This window comes from Diadema setosum, chromosome 18 (assembly GCF_964275005.1).
Source record: "Diadema setosum chromosome 18, eeDiaSeto1, whole genome shotgun sequence".
Taxonomy (NCBI): Eukaryota; Metazoa; Echinodermata; class Echinoidea; order Diadematoida; family Diadematidae; genus Diadema; species Diadema setosum.
Window position 1 is genome coordinate 19,315,742 of NC_092702.1, and position 23,058 is coordinate 19,338,799.

A 23,058-nucleotide genomic window follows, 5' to 3' on the forward strand; every position below is an offset into this window, starting at 1 on the left:
ACCAAAAGAAGGCAAATGTTATGTACTACCCGCTCCTGTTAGCATCAGGTGTTTAATTCTTTACAGCTTTGTATTCTATTTGTATATAACCCCTCACAAATAATCATCTTGACACAAGAAAGTAATATTTTGGGGCAAACTCGGGATCCAAGCTTCCGACAGCATTTTCAGACAAATTATGCACACATTTGCATTTCATGCATCCGTTCTCCGCAATGGGTGGGCAGTTACATTAGATCAATCCACAAGTTGACCTTGAGCTTTGCCAATCTGTATGAATGAATATGTCCAACACAATTCCAGCTATAGAAATACTATATCAAAAGAACAGAGGGAAAAAAAAAAGTTTCATGAATGCAAGTGTCTCAGAAAGTTCAATAAATTTTGAATCGCAATGCAAATGATTGATCTATAAGAGATATCAATGGATTACTCGAAATGAGAAATGCTACGTCAATCACAGAACATAATCATGAACACAGATGTTCTGTGCATACAAGCCTATTTATCTGCTTATATGTTTTTACACATGGGTTTGCTTTTTTTTGTATATGACCATAGGTAGTTTTGACAGGAAAAGACAGCTAAAGGCATGCAAAGAGCCACACATAATTAAAACCACATTTTATACCAGTTTCTCAGATCGGGCAAGTCTTGGAATGCAGGAGTCTTAGCGTCTTAGTCAGCGCAGATCTTCTCTTTCATGTCCTGGGCCCTGTTTCATGAAGTGTTAAAACTGATTGTATAGTTGATTTCAACTGTAAATCTATGGCAGCCTGTGTGGTAAGGAAATTCAATATCGATTTTATCTTTTGGTAAAATGGGGCCAGAATCAACAAACCTTTACACCTTTGGTTTATTAACCACTTGCAAAGTGGGGGGGGGGGGGGGGGGGGGGGAAGGCATGATTGAAGAGGACTCCATGTTTCATGTTTACATTTGACTTTGTTTGATTGACACAGAAATATCAAACAGTCGGGTTATTCGTTGTTTCATTACCACCTGACACAAAAATAACACATTGACATAAAACAGCCATAATGGTCACAGTTGGATTTCTGGTATGCCAGTGAGAAGTCCTCTGATTTTTTGCACAAAATCAAGACGAATAAACCACAGCCATCCCAGCAAGTTAAAGACCCAGTAGCATGGGGAAGGAAGGGTAACCCAGTTCAATCGATCTTCACTTGCTGTCCACTGGGATACATTAAAAAACCAAGACTAGCGCAGGTCTGACGTCTGGTAGATTATAATTGCTTGTTACGTGCATCAAAGCATACACTCAGCGGTAACGTTCGACTTCACTTGAGATTCTTCGGCTCTGTGTGTGTGTACTGGCAGAGAGATTAGTGAAAAAGCTGTACACAATATTTGCTGCGGGGATTCTTTGAAGACACCTCGAGCGAGCTTGACTTGCATGATATCTTTAACCCGTTGAGGACAAGTCCCAAGTATAATCTGGCAAGTGTCTATAGGAAATACGTGTCGTAGCAAAATCAGCCCGTCCTCAACAGGTTAATGAAAAGAGCACCCTGGAGTATTGTGAAAAGATCATCACCTCATCCCCTAGTAGTATACACTCATGTTCTGAAAGTGAGTCTGAACATAAAGTGGATATTTCCCTTCAACATGGGAGCCTTTCCAAGTTGACAGGAGACCAAGGTATAAAGGATGAAGTAGTCCCTCTTGCAGCGCTGATAGCGAGAGGCGTGTTGTTCTCAGGGTGTGAAGGTGAGATTCATGGGGGTCACCCGACCGAGGACGTCCCCAGCCCCGCCCCCGGTCCGACTGATTTGCTGCTGCCCCTGCGTGATGGAACCCCCGTCTGCCTCCAAGGTGGGGTGGGCAGAGGCTTGAGGGGTTTCCCCGGCCGGCCTCCGGCTAGAAATCTCTCGTAGGATGGCTTTCCCTTCCTCCCTCGTCTGGCGAAGGTAAATGGGAGAAGAGATAGGTGAGACCGCGTGAAAAAAAAAAAGGTCACACACAGCCACAATTACTCTGCTGCCGTCACAGAAATAACCACAGATCATAACAGAACACATTACTGTAAAAGTGGACATTTTCGCATCACTTCGCGCCGGGCTAGGCAAGATCAATTTCATGTGTTTTTCATTCCGCAGAATCAAAGCAATAAATGGTGTTACATATTTTTAAAAAAAAATATTCGCATGCTTTTATTTTCAGTCATGCTAATTTCTGGTTATACAAATTCCATGAAAATTTCTACACCGCGCAAATGTCCACATTTAGAGTATTTTATGACAGGATGGGACGTCATCTCCAAATGTTAAAATAATATATTGTCCCTGGGGTGACAAGACCTTGTATCTCAAATATCATGAATTTTCAAGAGAGAGAAAAAAACAACTTTTACAAAATAACATCAATGTTGACATAAAATAATGTAGAAACATTGTTTTGAATTACAATAATTATTGCAATGTTTTAAATTTCAAATCGGTAGTCTCAGATATTCAAAATTGAGTTAGGTTTGAAAATATGCCAACTGAGATATGGGGACTTGTGATTCCAGGGACTGTATGACATAACATCTTGAGAGCTCTACATGAGAGCAATCCTGAGTGATGTGAAATTGTGCCAAAGTGATACATAGACAACAATGTTTGACAAATAAGGTTTCTTCATTTGCATTACAACATGAAACAACTTGGGTCTTAACATTCTCGTATTAGGACTATTCATATCTGGACAGATCTGTTCAGATTGGGACTATTTGCCTTCATAAAGAATTGTCTACTTCCACAAACTACTGCTGCAGTGTAGAAGGCTTTGTTTGACGGACACGAGCAGACACTGACCTCGCTATGGTCGCAGCATTTGTGTGCGTAGTTTGTGGCTTCGTCAAAGTTGTTCTGCTTGAGATGGTAGCGGGCGAGGTATCGGTAGGCCTGACACTGCTCGTCCGTGTCTGCAGTCTGTTGGGACCGAAATGAAGATACTACATGAGCTTTTTACTGTAAAGCACAGCATTTGGATAATGGCCATGAAATTCTCATGTTTTTCAGAAAACACTTAAAATACTGCATCAATTGAAAAAAAAAAATTGTAAATGATGCCATACGGAGAATGAATAAATCAAATCAAATCAAATCAATCTTCCATGGTCGACAGGACTTTATTCTATGGCTTCCCTGACATTCAAGAAACAACTAAAATAAAAAAAAAAATGCCTTGCGGAATCTGTGGTAGGCAAAGACCATTTGTCACGTCTTTCGTGGAGTCGCGTTTCGCTGAAATACAGCAGCGCCACCGATTGGTCGTCACAGTGGTGACGGACATGTAGGAAGATTCAATGCAATGTGAGATGAAAAATGCCTGAAATAAGGAACACATCTACAGGTCCTTCACTGTTGGCATCAAATTCATGCCGTCATATGCTGGAATTCTTCAGTGTGTGGTTTTTGCATGCATTTCCCAAATCATCCTACCAGGTAAAAAAAAAACTGGGTTTTCTGTCTCTTTTTCTACATGATGCATCCTTCCATTATCTTTCATCCCGCATAACTTGTCCTTCTTATCTAGCCCAGTGCTTGAAAACAAGAACTTAGTGTTTGCCATATCTCTCTTTGTCCATGTTTTTTTTTTCATGCTTTTCAGTCATCACAAACATTTCAAGGGCTGTAGATAGAAATGTTGATGGAAGGATACAAATAAAGAGTTTCAAGGGTAGATGAATATCTATCTCTCTTGACTTCCAGAAAAAAACAAACAAACAAATACACACACACACACACACACACAAGACTAAAACATTGAAATGAAAGGAGATCAATGTGAGTGAGATAGGATTTAACAGATATTGTTATTTTTTTGATATGGAAACACATATTTTCCCCCATGTGTCAGACTTGAATACAGTGCACTCTCATTATAACGAACACGGTTATGAAAAAATTCCGGATACAACGGACTAAAAATTCAGGCTGCGACATTACCCGCTCTATGTTTTCTATTGTGTATTTGTTCGGTTATAATGAAATTTCAAAGTAACAAAAGAAAACTGCCGGTCTCAAGGACTTCGTTATAACGGGAGTCCACTGTACTGAAATTCTGATCAGTGACTTTCTGTTGGCTTTCTGTCAGGTGGATTATAACTTAAGGTTCAAGGCAGTCATGGCAAGTGTCATTCACGTCACAGACACATCACACATGAAAGAACATCTTTTGCAATTCTCAGCAACTGGAAAATGAGCCTGAAAACTAAACACATCAATCACATCAACATAGGCAGTCCTTTTACTGACAGCCCAAATGATAGCTTGTCATGGAAAATAACATTAAATGCTCGAGTTATATTGGCACTGCATGGTCTCCATGAACTGAAATTATGCTGGAGGGTAAAATGCTCTTATCACAAGGCAACTTGTCTCTTGTCAGATTTCTTGTCAAGTTTCTTTCAAACAGAAAACCCATAGCATTGTACACACTGTTCAAAGTCCATGGCACAGAAAGTGTTAAAGGGACTGTACAGTACTGGTTGAGGTGGGGATTCATGTTTTGAACATTCCTAAGTGAGATAATGAAAAGCCTCTTATGAAATATGAAAGAGCATGTAATTTTAAGAAGGATTCAACATTTATTTGATGAAAATTGGTTTTCAAATGGCTGAGAGATCCCAAAAAGTGCTAATAATAAAAGGCGACATGCCACAACTTTATTACGATCTCTTTGTTTCACCTTGTTTTTGGATATCTCAGCCATTTCAAAACCGATTTTCATCGAATAAACTATTGATACCCCTTAGAACTGCATGCTCTTTGACATCTCATAGTGGTTTCTGAATATCTCGCAAAACGTTAAAAGCTAAATCCTCACCTCGACAAGAACGGTACACACCCTTTAACCCTAATCCCCTCGGGTTATTTGAGGGACTTGACACCACTGGGGGGGCCTTTTTGCCCCCCCCCCCCATCAGACTGTATAGTTAGATTTTTCAAATGTTAATTTATGTATTTTATATTAATTAATTTATGCTAATTTATGCAAAAAGACCTTTTTTTTCTTTTTTTTTTGCCTATAAATCAAAAAATAAAGCTCCACGACTTTTCATTTTTGGTGAACATATTCTTTTCAATATCTTCAACAATAATATCGAAGCAAAAATTCGGCTTCATAATTTTTTCTTATGTATTTTATTGTTAATTGAAGTTTTTATGTATTTCTTTGTTTTTTACTTTTTGTTTTTGTTGTTTTTTCATAAAATTTTGTCGCAGAAACTTTTTAAAGCATAATCAGGCTGAAATAAATCATTATCAGCCATTGAAAGTAAAAATATTTATTTTTATATGAATTAATTGCAAAAACACAATTTACATTGGATTTGTACACAAAATCATGTTTTTGAGCAATTTTGGGGTCGACGAATTTTTTTCAAAGGGGCGTGGCTTCGAAACAATATGCCCAGGAGCGACAAATTTGGTCTCAAAAGTTGCGTGATACTTAAAAGAAAAAAGTCATAAAATGTCGTGGCGAGAGCATCACGCGTTGCGGAATAATCACATGAAACGTTGAGGGGTAGGAATAGGGTTAAGAGAATAAAATCACACGTTACACACAAGTAAAGAAAGAGAGATACTAACCCCAACACTCTCCATTTCATCCACATACTTGGAATAGAACGAGGCAGCCTTCTCCTCTTCGTTGAATTTCTCATGTAACCTGAAGAGAATAAGAGAAGACAATCTTGCTGTTCTCACCATCTTTCAAAAAGCAAACATCCACAAAAAAAAAAAAAAATTGTGAAATACCAAGAAACCACTTATGAAATAGTTAAGAGCATACCATTCTCAGAGGAATTCAAAGCTTATCTAATGAAAATCGGTTTTGGAATGGCTGAGACATAAAAAAAACAAAGTAAAACAAAGCAATTTGGCCCACCTTTAATTAGAATCACACTGTTTTGGATATCTAAGCAATTTCAAAACCAATTTTCATCAATTAAATGTTGAATTACTCTTGGAATTACATGCTCTTTCATATTTCGTAGGGGGTTTCTTATTATCTTACCGAAAAATGTCTGAAACCTGAAGTTAAGTCTTAACCAAAACCATACAATCTCTTTAAGAGAGTATAACATTAATACCATCTATACGTTAGTGGTCATCAAGGCACTGAACATTCCTGAAATAATTTGTAACACTGCATGACACACTGAAACGGAATACATAAATAACCAATCAATCTTTCACAAGCTGGGTGACAAGTCTAGCTCACGTATGCAGCGAACATACCTGTAATCATTTGCAACACTGTAAACACTCATTGCCATGAATTACAAGAATAACCAATAAATCTTTCACGAGCTGGGTGAGCAGCAGAACTGTCACATGGGGTAGGAAGCTCTACCACAGTCTTGACTGCACCAGTATAAAATGCTTGACATTCAACTGTTTACATGTGCCAAATATTGTATTTCACAAAGCTTTTTTTCTTTTTCTCATTTTTGGTAGACTTGAGGCATGGCTCAGCGGTAAAATGATACAGAGCTATAATCCTTTGCTGCCTCACCTGGCTAGCTTCATCACTGCCATCCCTTCAATGTCCCCCACGGAGTAGGCCCTCCAGTAGCACTTCTTGGCCTCGGCGATCTTGTCCAGACGTTCGTAGCTCTCTCCCAGGGCCAGGAGCATCCTGGAATCATTGGGTCTGCAAAGGGGGTGGGGGTGTTCATACTAGAGGTTAAAAGGACATTCCAAACGATTTTCATAATTTCACATCATGTAGTACATAAATACGACAGCTCCATGTATAGATTTGTGGAATCTATTGTGGTCCTTGAGCAGAGAGACAATACTCTGGAAAGTCTTAAACAAATTACACTGAACCCTGTGTATGAAATAGGAGCCTCACATATTTCAGAAATGTAGCAGTGTAATTCCATCACAATACCACTTGCTTAACAAGTTTACCTGTGTAGAATGTATGCAGCATGCCATCTTCTTTTGTTCTGCTTCCTTGAGCCCCAACTCATGCATTCTTATGGTGAGGCTGCCATGTCATCATCCTTGTTCATTGCAGTTTGTTGTAAATTTTGAAAACATTCTTATTCCTTAACTCAATCACTATAAATTCTGAAACCCTGCACTCGTTATAACTAATTTATAGTTGTTCAAATGTAAAAGTCTCAAAATCGTCTGGAGGTCTCCTTTAATATCTAAAACCTCGTATGAACTGACTGTTGCATTGTATACTACCATCATTCCTGTGTGTGGTCTACTGATTGCATAGATCGTCATGTGACTTTAATGCCACATTTTCTCTTCCAGCAAACTGTCTGTCCCTCCCAGTACCTGCGCCTTTCCTTTTCCTTTCCCTCCAATCACCTCCACTCTCTATTGTATCTCATTCTGCCTTTCCAAACCAAACTCTCCTGCCACCTTCTCTCCTCTACCCCTTCTTTATGCCTTTAAACAATTTACCAATCGCGCCACTGTATTCCATTTGTCAAGCAGCCAATACTGAAACTTGCAGATAACAAAATGTATGTTTGCAAACTAATTTCTTATATTCTTTGCTTTAGTTGTGAGGGATAACTACCAAGGTAATGGTGAAACAAGTAGGCACACTCTGGAAATTTATGAGAATCATTTATTGAAATGCTACAAGCACATAAAACATAAACCTCATAAATCACCCTCCTCCCTCCCCCACCCCCTTCCATTCAGCCTATTGGAGCTCTACTTTGACTGGGAGAGCTGGCCATTCCAAGTCACACAATGAACTTGAGTCATTAAAAAAAAAAAATCCTTTGTCACCTGAGCTGTTGAGCTTGCCGATAGTAGTACAGACAGTAGAACGGCATGCGCAGGATCTCATAAGTCTGACCGAGTCCGTACCATGCTCTGAAGTCGTTCTTGTTGACCTCTGACACAGACAATGACATGGAGAGAAATTCTAATGATTTTGATTCTTAAAGGGTGTGTACAGTTCTGGTCGAGGTGAGGATTTAGCATTTAACGTTTTGCGAAATATTCAAAATTCACTCTATGAGATGTCAAAGAGCATGCAATTCTAAGGGGTATCAAAAGTTTATTTGATGGAAATCAGTTTTGGAATGGCTGAGATATCCAGAAACAAGGTGAAACAAAGAAATCCTAATAAAAGGGGTGGTCTGTCGCCTTATATTATTATCACTTTTTTGGATATCTCAGCCATTTGAAAACCAATTTTCATCAAATAAACGTTGAATCCTTCTTAAAATTACATGCTCTTTCACATTTCATTAGAGGTTTCTCATTATCTCACTTAGGAATGTTCAAAACATGAATCCCCACCTCAACCAGTACTGTACAGTCCCTTTAAAAGTAAATTGCTCTCAAATATTAAAATGACCACCACTTCACGTAGGAACTACTTTGGTTTTTTTTCCATGTAAGAGACCACTATAAGTCTGTCATTGAATCCTTGAACAAAGACTAAAGCAAAATTGGTGTCATATGCTTCATATGAAGAACTACTACATAGTACACTTTGTTTTTGGTAACAACTGAACGAGCTACACAAAATGTCATCAAAAATACATAAATGACATAAAGGCTTTGATTTGACTTGACTAGAATTGTGGTCATTGGAATATATTTCATCATTGTGCATACCGTGTCATCAACACACAGGCATCAGCATGGGCTACTCTGTGATGTAACTATCTGCAACCGTTTTTTCTTAAGATGACAATGTAAATAAGGCATCCATATTCATCTTGTCCAGTCACCTGGCTACACACAACTGCTTTCTCCTCTGTAAATTTGCCAAAGGTGGTCGAAATACACCTGTGTAACTTGTAACTATTAGTCTGTTTGTAGTCCACTTTGTGCATGAGCTGCAGGTCATTACGAACTGGATTATTATCTCCGCCAAGGAAGCAGATTATGTTTTCATTGGCATTTGTTTATTTGTTTGTTTGTTTGTCTGTCTGTGTACAAAATAACTCAAAAAGTTGTGAACGGATTTGGATGAAACTTACAGGAAAGGTTGAAAATGACACAAGGAACAGATGATGACATTTTGGGAGTGATCCACACATTTTCATGGATTTTATGAAGGATTGTCTAAATTTAGGCAGGTACGGTCAATGAACTTGGGAGTTCAAGCTGCACATTTTTGAGGTTTCCACATGCGCACTAAAGTGCATGCTATGTTCAGCGAGGCGCTGCACAGCTGGATGTTGATGACGTAACAAAAGGCTTCTATATTGGGAAATTGGGCGATTGTCAGCATGCATACATACGAGTGGATATCACTGATCTCATCTGGAGAACAAGATGTGTGTTGGAAATGAGCTGCTTGGCGGAGGTCTGCACTCTCAGAGTGCTTCTCTACTTTAACAAACTGTGGCCTTACAGTACATTCAGATGCCATTTGTACATATCTGAGCCCTCTGCATTTCAAGCGAAATTCAGAGAGTAAACTGTTGTCTCACCGATGGCCTGTCGGTAGGCCTCAATGGCTGCAGGTGTGTTCTTCATCTCCATGTACTCCAAACCCATGAGCGTCCACGCAGACAGGTAGTGAGGATTCAGCTTCAGGGCTCGCTGGAAGTACAGCACGGCCTTCTCATGCTGGGCTCGCAGTGAATAGTAATTCCCTGTTTGATAGGACACTAAATGCTCACTTGAACTCTTTGTGTGCCATGGCATAAACTCCCTATGTACCACATTAATTCTGAGACTGCGACATTTTGAACACTTTTGAAAAATACTCTGCTTTTGATAATTACCACATCAAGTATTCCATTGATTGTGAATGAAATTCAGTTTTCTGCGATAAAAGTGTAAAACATAAAGTTAGTCTTTGCTGGCTAACTTCAAAATAATGATCAATCAGATATATCAGGATTTGACCGGGGGGGGGGGGGGGGGGGCCATTTTGGCCCCCCCTCGACGTTTCGCGTGATTATTCCGCAACGCGTGATGCTCTCACCTCAACATTTTATGACTTTTTTCTTTCAAGTATCGCGCAACTTTTGAGACCAAATTTGTCGCTCCCGGGCATACCGTTCTGAAGCCACGCCCCTGTGAAAAAAATTTGTCGACCAAAAATTGCTCAAAAACATGATTTTGTGTACAAATCCAATGTATATTGTGTTTTTGCAATTAATTCATATAAAAATAAATATTTTTACTTTCAATGGCTGATAATGATTTATTTCAGCCTGATTATGCTTTAAAAAGTTTCTGCGACAAATTTTGATGAAAAATACAACAAAAACAAAAAGTAAAAAAACAAAGAAATACATAAGAAATTCAATAAACAATAAAATACATAAATAATTATGAAGGCGAATTTTTGCTTCAATATTATTGTTGAGGATATTGAAAAAGCAAAAATTAGAAGTCTTGGAGCTTTATTTTTTAATTTATAGGCAAAAAATTTATTTTTGCATAAATTAGCATAAATCAATTAATATAAAATACATAAATTAAAAAATCTAACTATACAGTCTTGTAGATTACATTGGCCTCTACCTTAGTGCAAATTTTCGTGAGGATCGCGCGATCCACGACCGAGATCTGAAGGGGGGGCCAAAAAGCCCCCCCCCCCCCCCCCCCGGTGGTTTCAAGTCCCTCAAAAAACCCGGTGGGATTAGAGTTAAATAAAAGACTAGGGATTTTAAGACTTTGTAAACAAATGAGTGAGCATCAGCTCACTCATTTGCATATTCATACTACACTGATTTCATAACTTGTGTCTTCCCTAATTTTCATCTGATTTTAATGTAACATTCACTGTTGTGCTTGTTACACTTTACTCTTTATTTTTTCAGACAACTTTTAACTGGTCTGGAATTGGCCTTTAAGACCAGAGAAGGCCCCTTACCTATCACACAGCATGTCTCCACTCTGTACTTATCCACTTCACAGACGTGGTGTGCCAGGTGGCTCAATTCTGCCTTCATCTCCTATTGAAAGAAAAAAAAACAAAATAAAAGTTTCTGGGAATTTCTGGAAATAGTCACTTGATGAAATGCTTTTAGTGTAGAAACTTCAGTCTGTACTAGACAGTCAGTACAAGTTTGCTGATTTTGGAAGGTTACTTGAGCACACAGCCACCCTTCCATTGTGTCAAAGACTTCTTGATGAAAGTAATAATACAGACTCTGCATGATAGCGGAACTTCAGTATAACAAGGCTGGATACAGCAAGAAAACCTGATAAAACAAGGTATTCTTACAGGTCCCATTCCCTTTATATTCTTGTTTTTATCCCCAACATAACGAGGAAATTTCAGTGGTACCAAGCAGCTTGTTATAACGAGGTTTCCCTGTGTATAATAAGACTGATTGAAAAACAACAACTTATATTTCCTTGGAATTCAAACAAATAGGAAACAACCATCTTCCTCTGTCAAAGTTTCATGCATGCAAAAATTTTGGGTTTGACAGTGGGAAAATCATAATACATTACAGCACTGTATGACATGTGTCGAGGACCTTCTGAAAGAAAAAAAAAATCACTTTTTTTTTCTCCTGCATATGGCTTCACAAGCATGCATTACAGATTCCAATGTAGGATTTCAAATGTCATGGTTGTAAATGTGACATCAACTGCACTACAAATAAAATTTTTGTCCATCTTAAAGAGAGCGACAAATCGTCAGAGGAGGTGATTTAGTGAGTCACTCTCACTGGCATTTAAGATTACTTTCTGTTTTCCCGAAATGATGTTCGTGAACTCAGAACTTTCATTACACCCCCACAGTCTGGTGATGCATCTTATATATATATATATATATATATATATACAAATACACACACACACATACAGGGATTTTTTTTTTTCTTTGCGTAACATATAAAAAAAAAGATATATGGATGGAATCAAACCAAATATGTTACACGAGGTTTCTGGTGATGAGCAACAGTTTCAGAAGAAACTTTCCCCTTATTAATGTGCCATCATTGATTTAAATGTATCTCATTCCTGACATGGTTGCAAGCATACCAGCGTCTCAACTAGTTTGTTGGTGATGGCGAAACTGAAACAAAGTTTTGCGGCGGGAGGTGACGTCAAAGCGCCACAAGTACCCGAGTGGGGAAGTGCATAAGGGCCTTTTATGTCAAACCATACTGCGTCAAGAGTCATCTATCACTGATCACATCATTCTTCCCACTCTCAAGTTGAACAGACAAACAACCAAAAACAAACAAAACAAAACAAAACAAAACAAAAACAGCTAGCCAAAATATCTGATCTTCCGGCATGAGCAAACTGAGTGGACACTTTATACTTGTGACCCTGCATTACAAAACCACCAAAATTTTGCCACACAGAGATTTTTAGGTAAAGGCAGACTCTGGAAGAGCAGATTCTAAGCTTTAAAATGATGTATACAATACAAATGGACTTTTCTAACCTATCTAAAGTACACACTCTGGAAAAGTGTTTACTGAGAAAAGAGGCTTTGAAGTTTAGATTATAACAAAAGTGCTTAATCTCACCAAGCTGTGCTCTCTGCAATGAATGAGACAAAAACCAGGATGTAAAACAACAATAGTACCCACAATAAAGGGATTACAGATTGAGCTGAAATTTTGCACAATCCCTTAGCACTTTCTATTCTTCTTGACTAATACTAACTTTCAAAGCATGAGCATCATTCTTTCAAAAGTTATGAGTTGGAGGTGAAGAGTGTGTAAAGGGTTTTTTAAAAATCAAACAGGACCTTTAAGACATACCTAATCCACTTTTTTACACAAAAAAAGATGTTCCAGAAAACCTGCAAACGTACAATTTCCCATTCATTTCATGATCCTAAACTTTACAAATATGTAGAAGAAGAACTGCTCTTTCAGAAATCATGGAAAAAAGCAACTAAGATTGACTAGGTTGATCCATTTCACTTTTTTGAGTCATCACCTAAAATCAGGGCATGCGACTACTTGTTGGCTTTGTGATGCACAGTCACATTTTGTCTCTCACCTTGACATACAACAGATTAGAGTAGATGTCCATGTTCTCCAGCCGAAAGGGGTCTGCCTTCTGAAGCTGCTTGAACAGCTCTACCGCCGAGTCCAGCGCTGCAAGAGGGCCAAAATATGTACAGCCAGCACATAAGTATTTCATGAACAGCTGAAAACATTCCCAAAACTTTTAATAGTGAGGCTATTTTAAACTTGACAGTCCTTTAACGTCATTATGCCTCCGCCACGAAGTGGTGCCGGAGGCATTATGTTTTCGGGTTGTCCGTCCGTCCGTACGTACGTCCGTCCGCTTCGTTTACGCGATAACTTTAGTAATATTTACTGGAATTTTACCAAACTTGGTCCAAGTATGAAGTATGATGGGGCAACGATTTGATAAGATTTTGGGTGAAATCGGCTAAAGGTCAAAGGTCAAAGGTCAAGGTCAAATCATGAAATTGTATCCGTTTACGCGATAACTCAAGACTGTATGAAGCAAATTTCACCAAACTTTGTTGGAGGATGATGTATGATGGGACAATTACTTGATTAGTTTTTCAGTGAAATCGGACAGAGGTCAAAGGTCAAAGATCAAGGTCAAATCCTAAAATTTATCTGTTTATGTGATAACTCAAAACTGGATGAAGCAGCTTTCACCAAACTTGGTCCAAGGATGATGTATGATGGGACAATTAGTTGAGTAGATTCTAGTGACATTGACAAGAGGTCAAAGGTCAAAAGGTCAAGGTCAAATGCTAAAAATGTTGCTATTTCCCCCATATCTATGCAATGCCCGCAGTTATTTTCTTGAAACTTAGTGTAGACATGTACTACTGTGTAAGGATTCTCCAGAGAGAGTTTCATGTCATAAGGTCAAAGGTCAAAAGGTCAAAGGTTAGGTGAAAATGTTGCAATATCACTTTTCTCGCAAATGGTTCAATGTATCTTCATGGAACATGGTGCATATGCATGTACTGACTGGCAGGGATTATCTAGGGAATTTAGGGGTCATGGGTCAATAGTCGGGGGTTCAAAGGTCAAGGTCAACTCCTCAAAATGTTACTACTGTATTTCCCTCATACATGTATACTAGTATATGCAATGATTGCATTATTAGTTTTAAAAGTGTTTAATATATGTACATGTATATACTTGATGGAGATTCTCTTGGAAATTTCCAGCCAGAAGGTCAAAGGTCAAAGTTTAAGGGTCAAAGGTCAGGTTTAAATGAAAAAAAAAATATTTTGTACTGTAATTACACTCTTTCTTCATACCTTGAAAATTATACTCAATGCATAAACTTATAATAAGGTCGGTCAGAAGTCAAGTAAAAATTTTCAATTCCCCAAATATGTGTACCTGCACTCTTTAATAGACAATTATAGCAAACCCAGTTCGTGGAAAGTGAACATTCAAGATATTTCTGACAAACCTGTTATTTCGATATTTTGCCAGTTATGTGAAACTGTCATCACACATTGTCAAGACATTGTACTATACACCTATTGGGAGAATCATGCATTATGGCGGAGGCATCAGTCGCCGTAGCCACATTTCTAGTTTACAGATACATCATGAGTAAGTTCTACCGTACATGCATAATGTAATATTGATATCTTTGTAATGGCAAAGTGTTTACTGGCAATGCTGCAGCAACAACAAAATGTGCGGAGTGTATAAGCAAGGCAAGATTAGAAGTACTGTTACTTCCTTGGTAAATATAACTAATGTATGTATGTATGTCTGTATGTATGTATGCATGTATGTATGTCTGTATGTCTGTCTGTATGTATGTATGCATGTATGTATGTATGTATGTATGTATACAACAGTATATATATAAGTCAGCACAGCCTTATGCATGTAATACGTATGCAACAATGGTTAAGCTGTGGCTTACCTCTAAGGTTGTGGTAGATGTTGGCGATCTGTGAGATAATGTACGTGCTCTTCTGGAAGCCAGCATCACTAAGGGCGGTATATCTCTTCAGGGCCTCCTCGCTGAGTTGGAGCTCCACGCTGGTGTGCGCCAGGAAGAATTCCTTCATCCAGTGGTTAGGCAGATTCAAGCCTGCTAGCTACATTAAAGCCAGAAGTGATATATCACATGACCTTATTAGCAAGGTGTCTATAATTCTCTTTCTTCTCCACTAACATTAGTTATCCTCTGCTTGCTCATTCATGTAACACCGGAAATATCTAGTCTTTCGCCATACTCCATTAGGCTGAAGACCGAATGAAATATGGCACTAGACGGCATACATTTCCCAAATTTCATAAAAACATGCACGGAGGAAGTGATTTTATCTTTACCTGTAATCTCATTGGCAAATTTTTAATGCAAACATAAACCCCTAATTGATATTTCAGAAACTTTGGTCTACCCACCACTAGGGCTTTCTTGTCTGTCATGATACCCGGCAAACTAACTGCTGCAGTGCTGCTAGAAGTGATTTATAAACAGTTCAAGTGCATGCAACTGTGATGTGCGCATATTAACAACATGAACAATGAGATGAAATGAAAGAGAATGGATGGATAGAGTGAATCACTTCTTTTAGGTTTCGTTTGTCAAGTGTTTGAAAGCGTCATGTCAAGACACGGACCCTGAATGTATCCAGTCAGATGCGCAAGTTTTCCCTTATCATGATGCACCAAAGAATTGGACTCCTTCAATATATTGGAGTTTGTCAAACTGAGCTGTCCCGTCATAGGTTTACACACAAAGGAAAATGGGACCGACACAATCACCTCATCAAAAATAGTTCCTCATTTTAAGCAAGGTCAACATAACAGGGTTTCACTGTAATTTATTGATATCTAGTATTCTGCAAAAACGATTGTGATGTTGTCAAGGAACTGCAACATTACAAATTGGTTCCCTGGTAACCATACAGTCTTTTACACATTTATAAGAGCAAGGAGCTATACACCTGTACCTTATCCCAGTCAGAGACAAGGGTTGCCAGCTCCAGCCATGCTGCCCAGAACAAGGGCACTTTATGAAGGGCTTCCACAAGAACCTTCTCTGCCTCCTTGAGTAACTCCAACTTCTTTAGAATCACACCATACCTGATTGAAAGCAGGGTGAATACAACAAGATTTGTTGTTTTGAATCGACACACACTCTCTTACACATTTAGGTGTCTTATTTTCATGATGTGATGAGTAAAACAGTTTATTTTTGAGTGGAAATCAGTGCAGGAAATGTAAGTACCATTTTCATTGGAGATTGAAAAAATGATATGATCTAAACCTAAATGTGACAAGAAATGATCAAAAACATATTTCAGATTGATTTCCTTCTTGGATAATCCTAACATCAGTCTGAAGATGTGGGTGCTGTTCGTTATTTCGACGGTTCGTTATTCCCAAGGTTCATTAATCCGAAACACACAAATTCCCTATACCTAGAAGTTCGTTAATCCGAAAATGAAAAAGGGTTGGTTAATCTGAACATTTGTGGCATTATTCCAAAGGTTCATTATTCTGAAGGTTCGTTAATCCGAAAATGAAATAGGGTTTGCTATTCCGAAGGCTCGTTTATCCGAAAATGAAATAAGGTTCATTATTCTGAAGTTTCGTTAATCCGAAAATGAAATAACGAGCTTTGTTTCATTTTCGGATTAACGAAGCTTCGGAATAACGAACCTTATTTCTTTTTCAGATTAATGAACCTTCCGAATAACAAGCCTTATCACATTTTCGGATTAACGTACCTTCGGAATAACAAATCTTCGGAATAACGAACCTTCGGAATAACGAACCTTTGGACTAAAGAACCTTCGGAATAACGAACTGTAACCGAAGATGTCAATTTCCACAAATACCAATTGTAAGACAACTCTGGAAAAAAAAAGGAAAAAAACATATATATGTATATATATACATGTATATATATTTTTTTAAATTTGCCACAAATAAGTTACAGAAATCTCTCTGACTTTGCTGACATTTATTCCTTTTTTTTCCTCTATATTTTTTGAACGTGAAATGGCTCACTGGATTGGACAGCTGGTATGGGCTTTGACATGGAATCTGGGTCATTAAAAACATTTCACTGGACGATTTATTTCTTGTGCAATCATCAAAAACTCACAGGTAGAGTGTAAAGCCGTCACAGCCGCCTTCATTGTACTTCTTCTCCAGCTCAACGCGCAGACTCTTCAGAGATTCATTCTTGATGCTCTTAAACTGGATGGGTCCGATCAGGTCCGTGAGGTCATCGTACTTCTTCTTCTCCCCAGCCTTGTTGGGAGTAAATTTGTTGGGGGACAGTCAAGGCAAGCGTTCGGGTGAACAAAAGTAACCGTGAACACATACAGTACGCACAGCAGTGTATGCTTTTGCCATTCAAGAGAATTGTTGATGTCTTGTGATTGGAGAATACCAGTATCACTGAACTTGTTGCTTCAAGATACAGCTTAACACAATGTCAGCTATAATTTTGTGTGACTGGTGTTACTGGCAAAATACAGTTTCATACTATCTCTGTTGTGGCAAGCTCTGGAATGTAGTATAAATTTTGCAGCACTTTTGTTTTTTCGTTTTGTTTGCATAAGTTACAACACTATAGCCAGCTTTGTATAACTGACAATGCACCAGAGATTTGTGTTTGAATTTACCCTTCTTCTCTGAGAGTCTTTCCATGTACTTTGTCACAAATACACACACACACACACAAATTAACTTCTTGACACCCCTACAAACAAGAGAATTTATTCAAATGGAAATTGTGCACTTAAGAAAAGCAAAATCTAACACATTGTACAGTTTACTTTGACAATGACTGCCACATACCAAATAGTTGGCATACATGTGCAAGAAGAAGGCCTTGTTGCTCTGACAGTCCTCAACAAAGAAAGCTGCCCGCTCATATTCCCTCAGATCAAAGAATGTCTTGGCCAGCGTGTACTTGTCAAACTCTTCCAAAAAATCCTGTGAAAGGAGGTGAATTTACATAATTTACACAATTGCATGTGAAAATACACACATAGGAAGAGCAAAGAAAATTGTGACTTTCAAGACATGGATCACAGATACTGAGCAGGAAGTTAACATAGAAAGGCAACCAAGTAACATAAAATTGCTGCAAAATGTATTATGACCAAAGTGAAACCTTGTCTGTGATACCACGTGTTGTCTAGAGCATAGTGTGTTGAGGTACTTCTACACAGCAACTCTGAATTAATTTTATGCAAACACAGAATGACACATCAAACAGAATACCAGAAAAAAAATTAACAGCTTTTCTTTAATCAAATATATCATAGATTTGAAAGCTACGGCTTTCCTGGAAGACAGGACACTTGAAGAATGATGACTTCTCAGTGTTGTAAATATCAACCATTTATATATTTTCTAAATGTTTCATTCATAAGTTTGTGATGAACAATACTCTTAACAATACTCTTTAAAGGAAACACAGTCTGTCAGTCAAGCTGCTTAATGTATTCAAACTCAACTACGCAAATATGGGCCAAACTTGTCATCATCAAAATCACTTTTTCTCTTTCCTTTCTATTATCCCTTTTGTCCTACTTCTTCCACAGAAATGTTCTTCCTTCTCACATGCCATGTTCTCCTCTGACTTTACTCAGTTTCCTCTTCCTTCTCCCTCTCCTTCTCTTTCATCTATGTGTGACCGTGCATCACAAAACGAACAAAAATGGCACACACTGATTTTGTGTGAGGACTTAAAATAGGTGAAATGGGTCAACCGAGCCGATCTTGACTTTTTCGTATTTTCTGACAGAGTAAGTCTTCTTCTACATTATGCTAAAATTTGGGATCATAAAACGGGCAGGAAAGTGTGTTTTTTAGCAGTTTATCTTGAACATTTTTTGGCAGAATAGTGTGATTATTAAAGTGTGTCTTTAGAGTCTCCTTTTCATTTCTTAAAAACCTTGTACATACTCTTCACTTTCAACTCCTACAAGACTTGAAAGGATAGTGCTACTGCTTTGAAAGTTGGCATTAATTAAGGACAGAATGTGTTGCAGGCATGCTCAATTTCAGTTTAATCTAATAATCCCTTCATTGTTGTTAATCCTGTTTTTTGTCCCATTCATCGCACAGCCAGCATGACTTGGTAAAGTTTAAGCGCTTGAATAGACACTGTACTTCAGAGCCTCTTTTCTCAGTTCACACTTTTCGTGAGTGTGCGCTTTCTTTCCAACATTTAGATAGATAAGGAGAGTCCATTTGATTTGAGTTATACATCATTTTAAAGCTTAAAGTCTGCTCTTTCAGAATATGCTCTTAACTAAAATTTCATGTCTGGTGACTTTTTGTTTGTTTTGTGATGCAGGGTCACATATTATCTCACTCTGAGTTATTACACTCTGGCATGTAGCACCAAGTAATCTCACACGCTCTCAAACGCTCCATATTCATGCTCTACAGTACAAGTGGTAGACTGCATTCCTACCTGTGTGTCTGGTTCAGCGGTGACAGTTGCAGGTTTCACATTCTGCAGTGAGTATGATAACTCAGCACACCTGTAAATACAACAATGAATGAGGTCTCAAAAACTTTGCCTGGCTAATGATTCATATCACAAGGTCAATGACCTGAATGGACATAAACTGCTGCACTGCATTACAAATTGACACAGATCATCATCCCTTGGTGGTCCATTCTGATTGGTCAATGCAATGCTGACTAGAAATTGACTCCTTCAGATTTGCTGTCAATCAACATAGCCATTGTTAATGTTAGTCAATGGCCCGAATTCTCAAAGCTGGAATAACTATTCCGCGGAATAGTTATTCCGGGGAATAAGTTATTCCACCATTCAGAATAGATTCCGGGGAATAAGTTATTCCACCTTTCAGAATAGATTCCGGGGAATAAATCGCGTCATTTTACGTCACAAGGGCCTGATTTGCATAAGAGGCGTCATAAATCGGCGGAATAAGCGGTGTAATAAAGTTATTCCACCTTTGAGAATTCGGGCCAATATGTCCAACAATGTATGATTTAAACACCAATAATAAGGAATGAATTTATGAATATTTCATATTCATAAAGCATATAATACATTCACTTATCATTAATTATCTGCATGCTTGACACAAAATATGCAATCACTCACGCCTTAACAGGTAATTTCATTTTTCAGCTCAGAGCTTCCTTGAAAGATGAAAGAATCAAGGAAGCCGAAGACAGAATCCTAATTATGAAGGGGTGGCTAGCAAATTCCAAAGTGTGAAAGCTGACTTCTCATATAATGGCAAATTCTGCAGAGTCCCATACCTGCAGTTACACTTTTAGAGATTGTATCATTATGAATGTGTGAATGCAAGTCAGAATGATAAGCTCCCCAGCAAAAACAAAAGCCACTAAAAAAGTACTCGGAGAGTGCAAACCTTCACCATGCTTGTTGATATGAATCGATACAAACCTCGAATAAGTGCAGCTTAAAGTTAACCTCCCAAGTTCATGACTGCCAAAAGATAAAAAAATCCTTCAAAAATCCATAAAAATTCCTAGATCACTACTAAAATTTAGTAACCTGTTCCTTGTGTCACTATCAGCTTTTCCTGCAAGTTTCATTCAAATCTATTCACAACTTTTTGAGTCATTTTGCAAACAGACAAACAAACAAACCAATGCCAATGAATCATAACCACGATAACCGCCTTCCATGGCAAAGGTAATAAAGTTTATGCATGGCATGGCACGATTCCATGAAGATGAAGACGGCCATCCAGCTTGGGTTAAACTTCTCAATGACAATGACAATCATGCCAAACATAGCTAGTAGGTCCTACTTCTATTCATGTCTGCATAGCCTGACCAGACGCAGCTCAGTGCTTGTGCGCAGCGACATTTCACTCGTCATGTGTCACTAACATGACTAATGTCACTTGCGTTCAGCGACAGGGCAGTGCTTAGCCCGACCAGACGCTGTGCGAATAAAAATTACAGCGACTGGGCTGTGTATAGTTAGGCTGTGGTTGTGCTGTGCTGTGACCTGAGCTGAGGCTGTGACCTGTGACTGTGTATTGCAGTTGAGTATGGTAGGGGTCCAACCCACCGACCGGGTCCATAACGACCGACCGCGCATTATAATGGCATTGCGCGAACAGAAAGAAAATGTACGCATGGGACTACGCGCAACGGTGTTCGATTCTTCACTGGGCTACGCTACCGAGTAAAATGTGGCGAAAACAACTAAGCATTCCCGTATTCCCTCTAAATTACCGAAATTTAGCAAAATCGAATAAGGTTTATCATGTAACTACATATAACTAGGCCTACCTTTGCTGACTCGTTGTTAGATGTAGAGTATCCTTCCGTAATAAATTTGACGATTTTGACCGCAAAATTGTCACCGCCGCTTGTACGATCGTGCACACACGTTACACATACACATGACATAAACATTTTGTCGCCCGCTACGACCGTACGAGTTGATGCAGAAACGAGAAATGAATGTGAAAAAACAAACCGACTCATCTAATTTATTTCAATTACGATGAAAAGTTTCCTAATGAAAATCAAGTCAAATTCATCAAGTCCTTCAAAAGTAATATCGAAGGATTCAAAGTATATTAAAATATTATTGGGGGAAAAATTACGACTAGAAAAAAACATCAGCTTGTCGAAAAAACGCGTTTAAGTACGCTTTATACGTATTGTCAATAGAGGGCGGGGTGGTCGGTCGATATGAGCCCGGCAACTGAGTGCGGAAAAAATGACACCCCACGCGTTCGAAGCCGCCATCTAGAGCGCGTACCTCAGATCGCATTTTCAGTGCGCGCTTGTGAATCCGGAGTATTTTCTCCACACGTGAGTAAAATTTCAGGCAAATTGTGAGATTTTTCACGTTTCTATTGATAGAAAAACGTTAGGTGTCCGATATTATGAACACCCAACCATACTTTTTATACTAGGCCTAGTATAGCCCGACCAGACCCCGTGCGCTAAGCTAGCGACTTACACTTGTGTACAGCGACAGGGCTGTGTATAGTTAGGCCTAGTACAGACTACGACTTACAGGTGTGTAATTCATTTTGGAAGACATATTTCTTCAACACACACAATTACATGCAGGACATTCGTCGTTAGTACTAGCCCTAGGTTTACTGCAAAATTACTGGCAATCCTCGTGGCCTGTTTCGTATAGTGTTTAGGTCTATCACTGCACTGTATCAGTATCACGTAGGCCTACACTCATTCATTGCTTATTGCACGTTAAACATGTATGAAACCATAGTCCCACTCGTTGACCTACGTGATGGTGTGCACTATCTTACACAATAGTTTGGCTACGACTCAAGACTAAAAGAGGGTTTGAACAAATATTAAAAGCGTTTTACCATTTTGCGCTCTGAAGGAGGCCCCTCTCTTGACACTGCTTTGTAGCTATCAGGAGATCGCGTTTTACTTCAGGCAAGTTAAACTCTTTTCTACAAGTTGTTTCATTTAGCTCGGACTCGGTTGAAATCGCCGCCATCGTTGCCGATTTGCGTTTCTGTATGCATGCGCATGAAAGCGATCGCAATCTCACTGTGTTACAGATTTCTATGGGACACACACAGCTCAATGGGCAGTGTATGTCATGCACAACAACAGTCGTGGTTCCTCGAAGTCGACCCCACCCCTACACGCCCCCCCCCCCCCCACACACACACACACACAAACACACGCAATGAAAATGAAGGAATAAAGGCACTTGATAAGTGACAATAATGAGGAGCAAATAATTTAAAACAGCATTGTTGCATGTAGAATTAGCTACCGTTCATGAAACCGAACACAGCAACAATCAAAATTTCACAATCATCGCGACTATTATTTTTGGTCCTTCATTTCGATCTAGGGCCTATTCTTTTTTCATTATTGCTTCTTTTGTCTTTCTTCTTTCTACATCAATCGATTTACTTCCTCCTTCCTTTCTCTCTTCCTTTCCTTCTATCATCATTTTATCTCTTGCTCTTTTCTTCTCTTCCTTTCCTATCTTCCCTCTAATCACTCCATTATCATTTCTCTCCTCTATCTGTTCTTTGTGTTTGCGTGACTCTGCCAGATCTTCTTCTATTTTCTTACCTGCCTAATTGTGCGTCATTTTTCTTGATGGTCGTGTACTTTTCTTTGCACACAAACCGTAATTTCATGAGTTACTGAAAGTA

At 38.7% G+C, this 23,058-nt stretch overlaps 1 protein-coding gene across 1 annotated transcript; it reads right to left on the minus strand.

Annotated features, from left to right (window-relative positions):
• Positions 1 to 33: 33 nt before the first annotated feature.
• Positions 34 to 22,382, minus strand: LOC140242163 (uncharacterized). The gene is made up of 14 exons (XM_072321927.1): positions 22,246 to 22,382; positions 19,350 to 19,419; positions 17,720 to 17,857; positions 17,019 to 17,167; positions 15,859 to 15,991; positions 14,820 to 14,997; positions 12,939 to 13,036; positions 10,837 to 10,918; positions 9,440 to 9,604; positions 7,776 to 7,884; positions 6,529 to 6,666; positions 5,601 to 5,679; positions 2,820 to 2,936; positions 34 to 1,922 (listed from the first exon to the last, which is right to left on the minus strand). Exons 1-14 carry the CDS (start codon positions 22,380 to 22,382, stop codon positions 1,719 to 1,721), a joined length of 1,797 nt encoding a protein of 598 aa, XP_072178028.1. The 3' UTR covers positions 34 to 1,718.
• Positions 22,383 to 23,058: the final 676 nt, after the last annotated feature.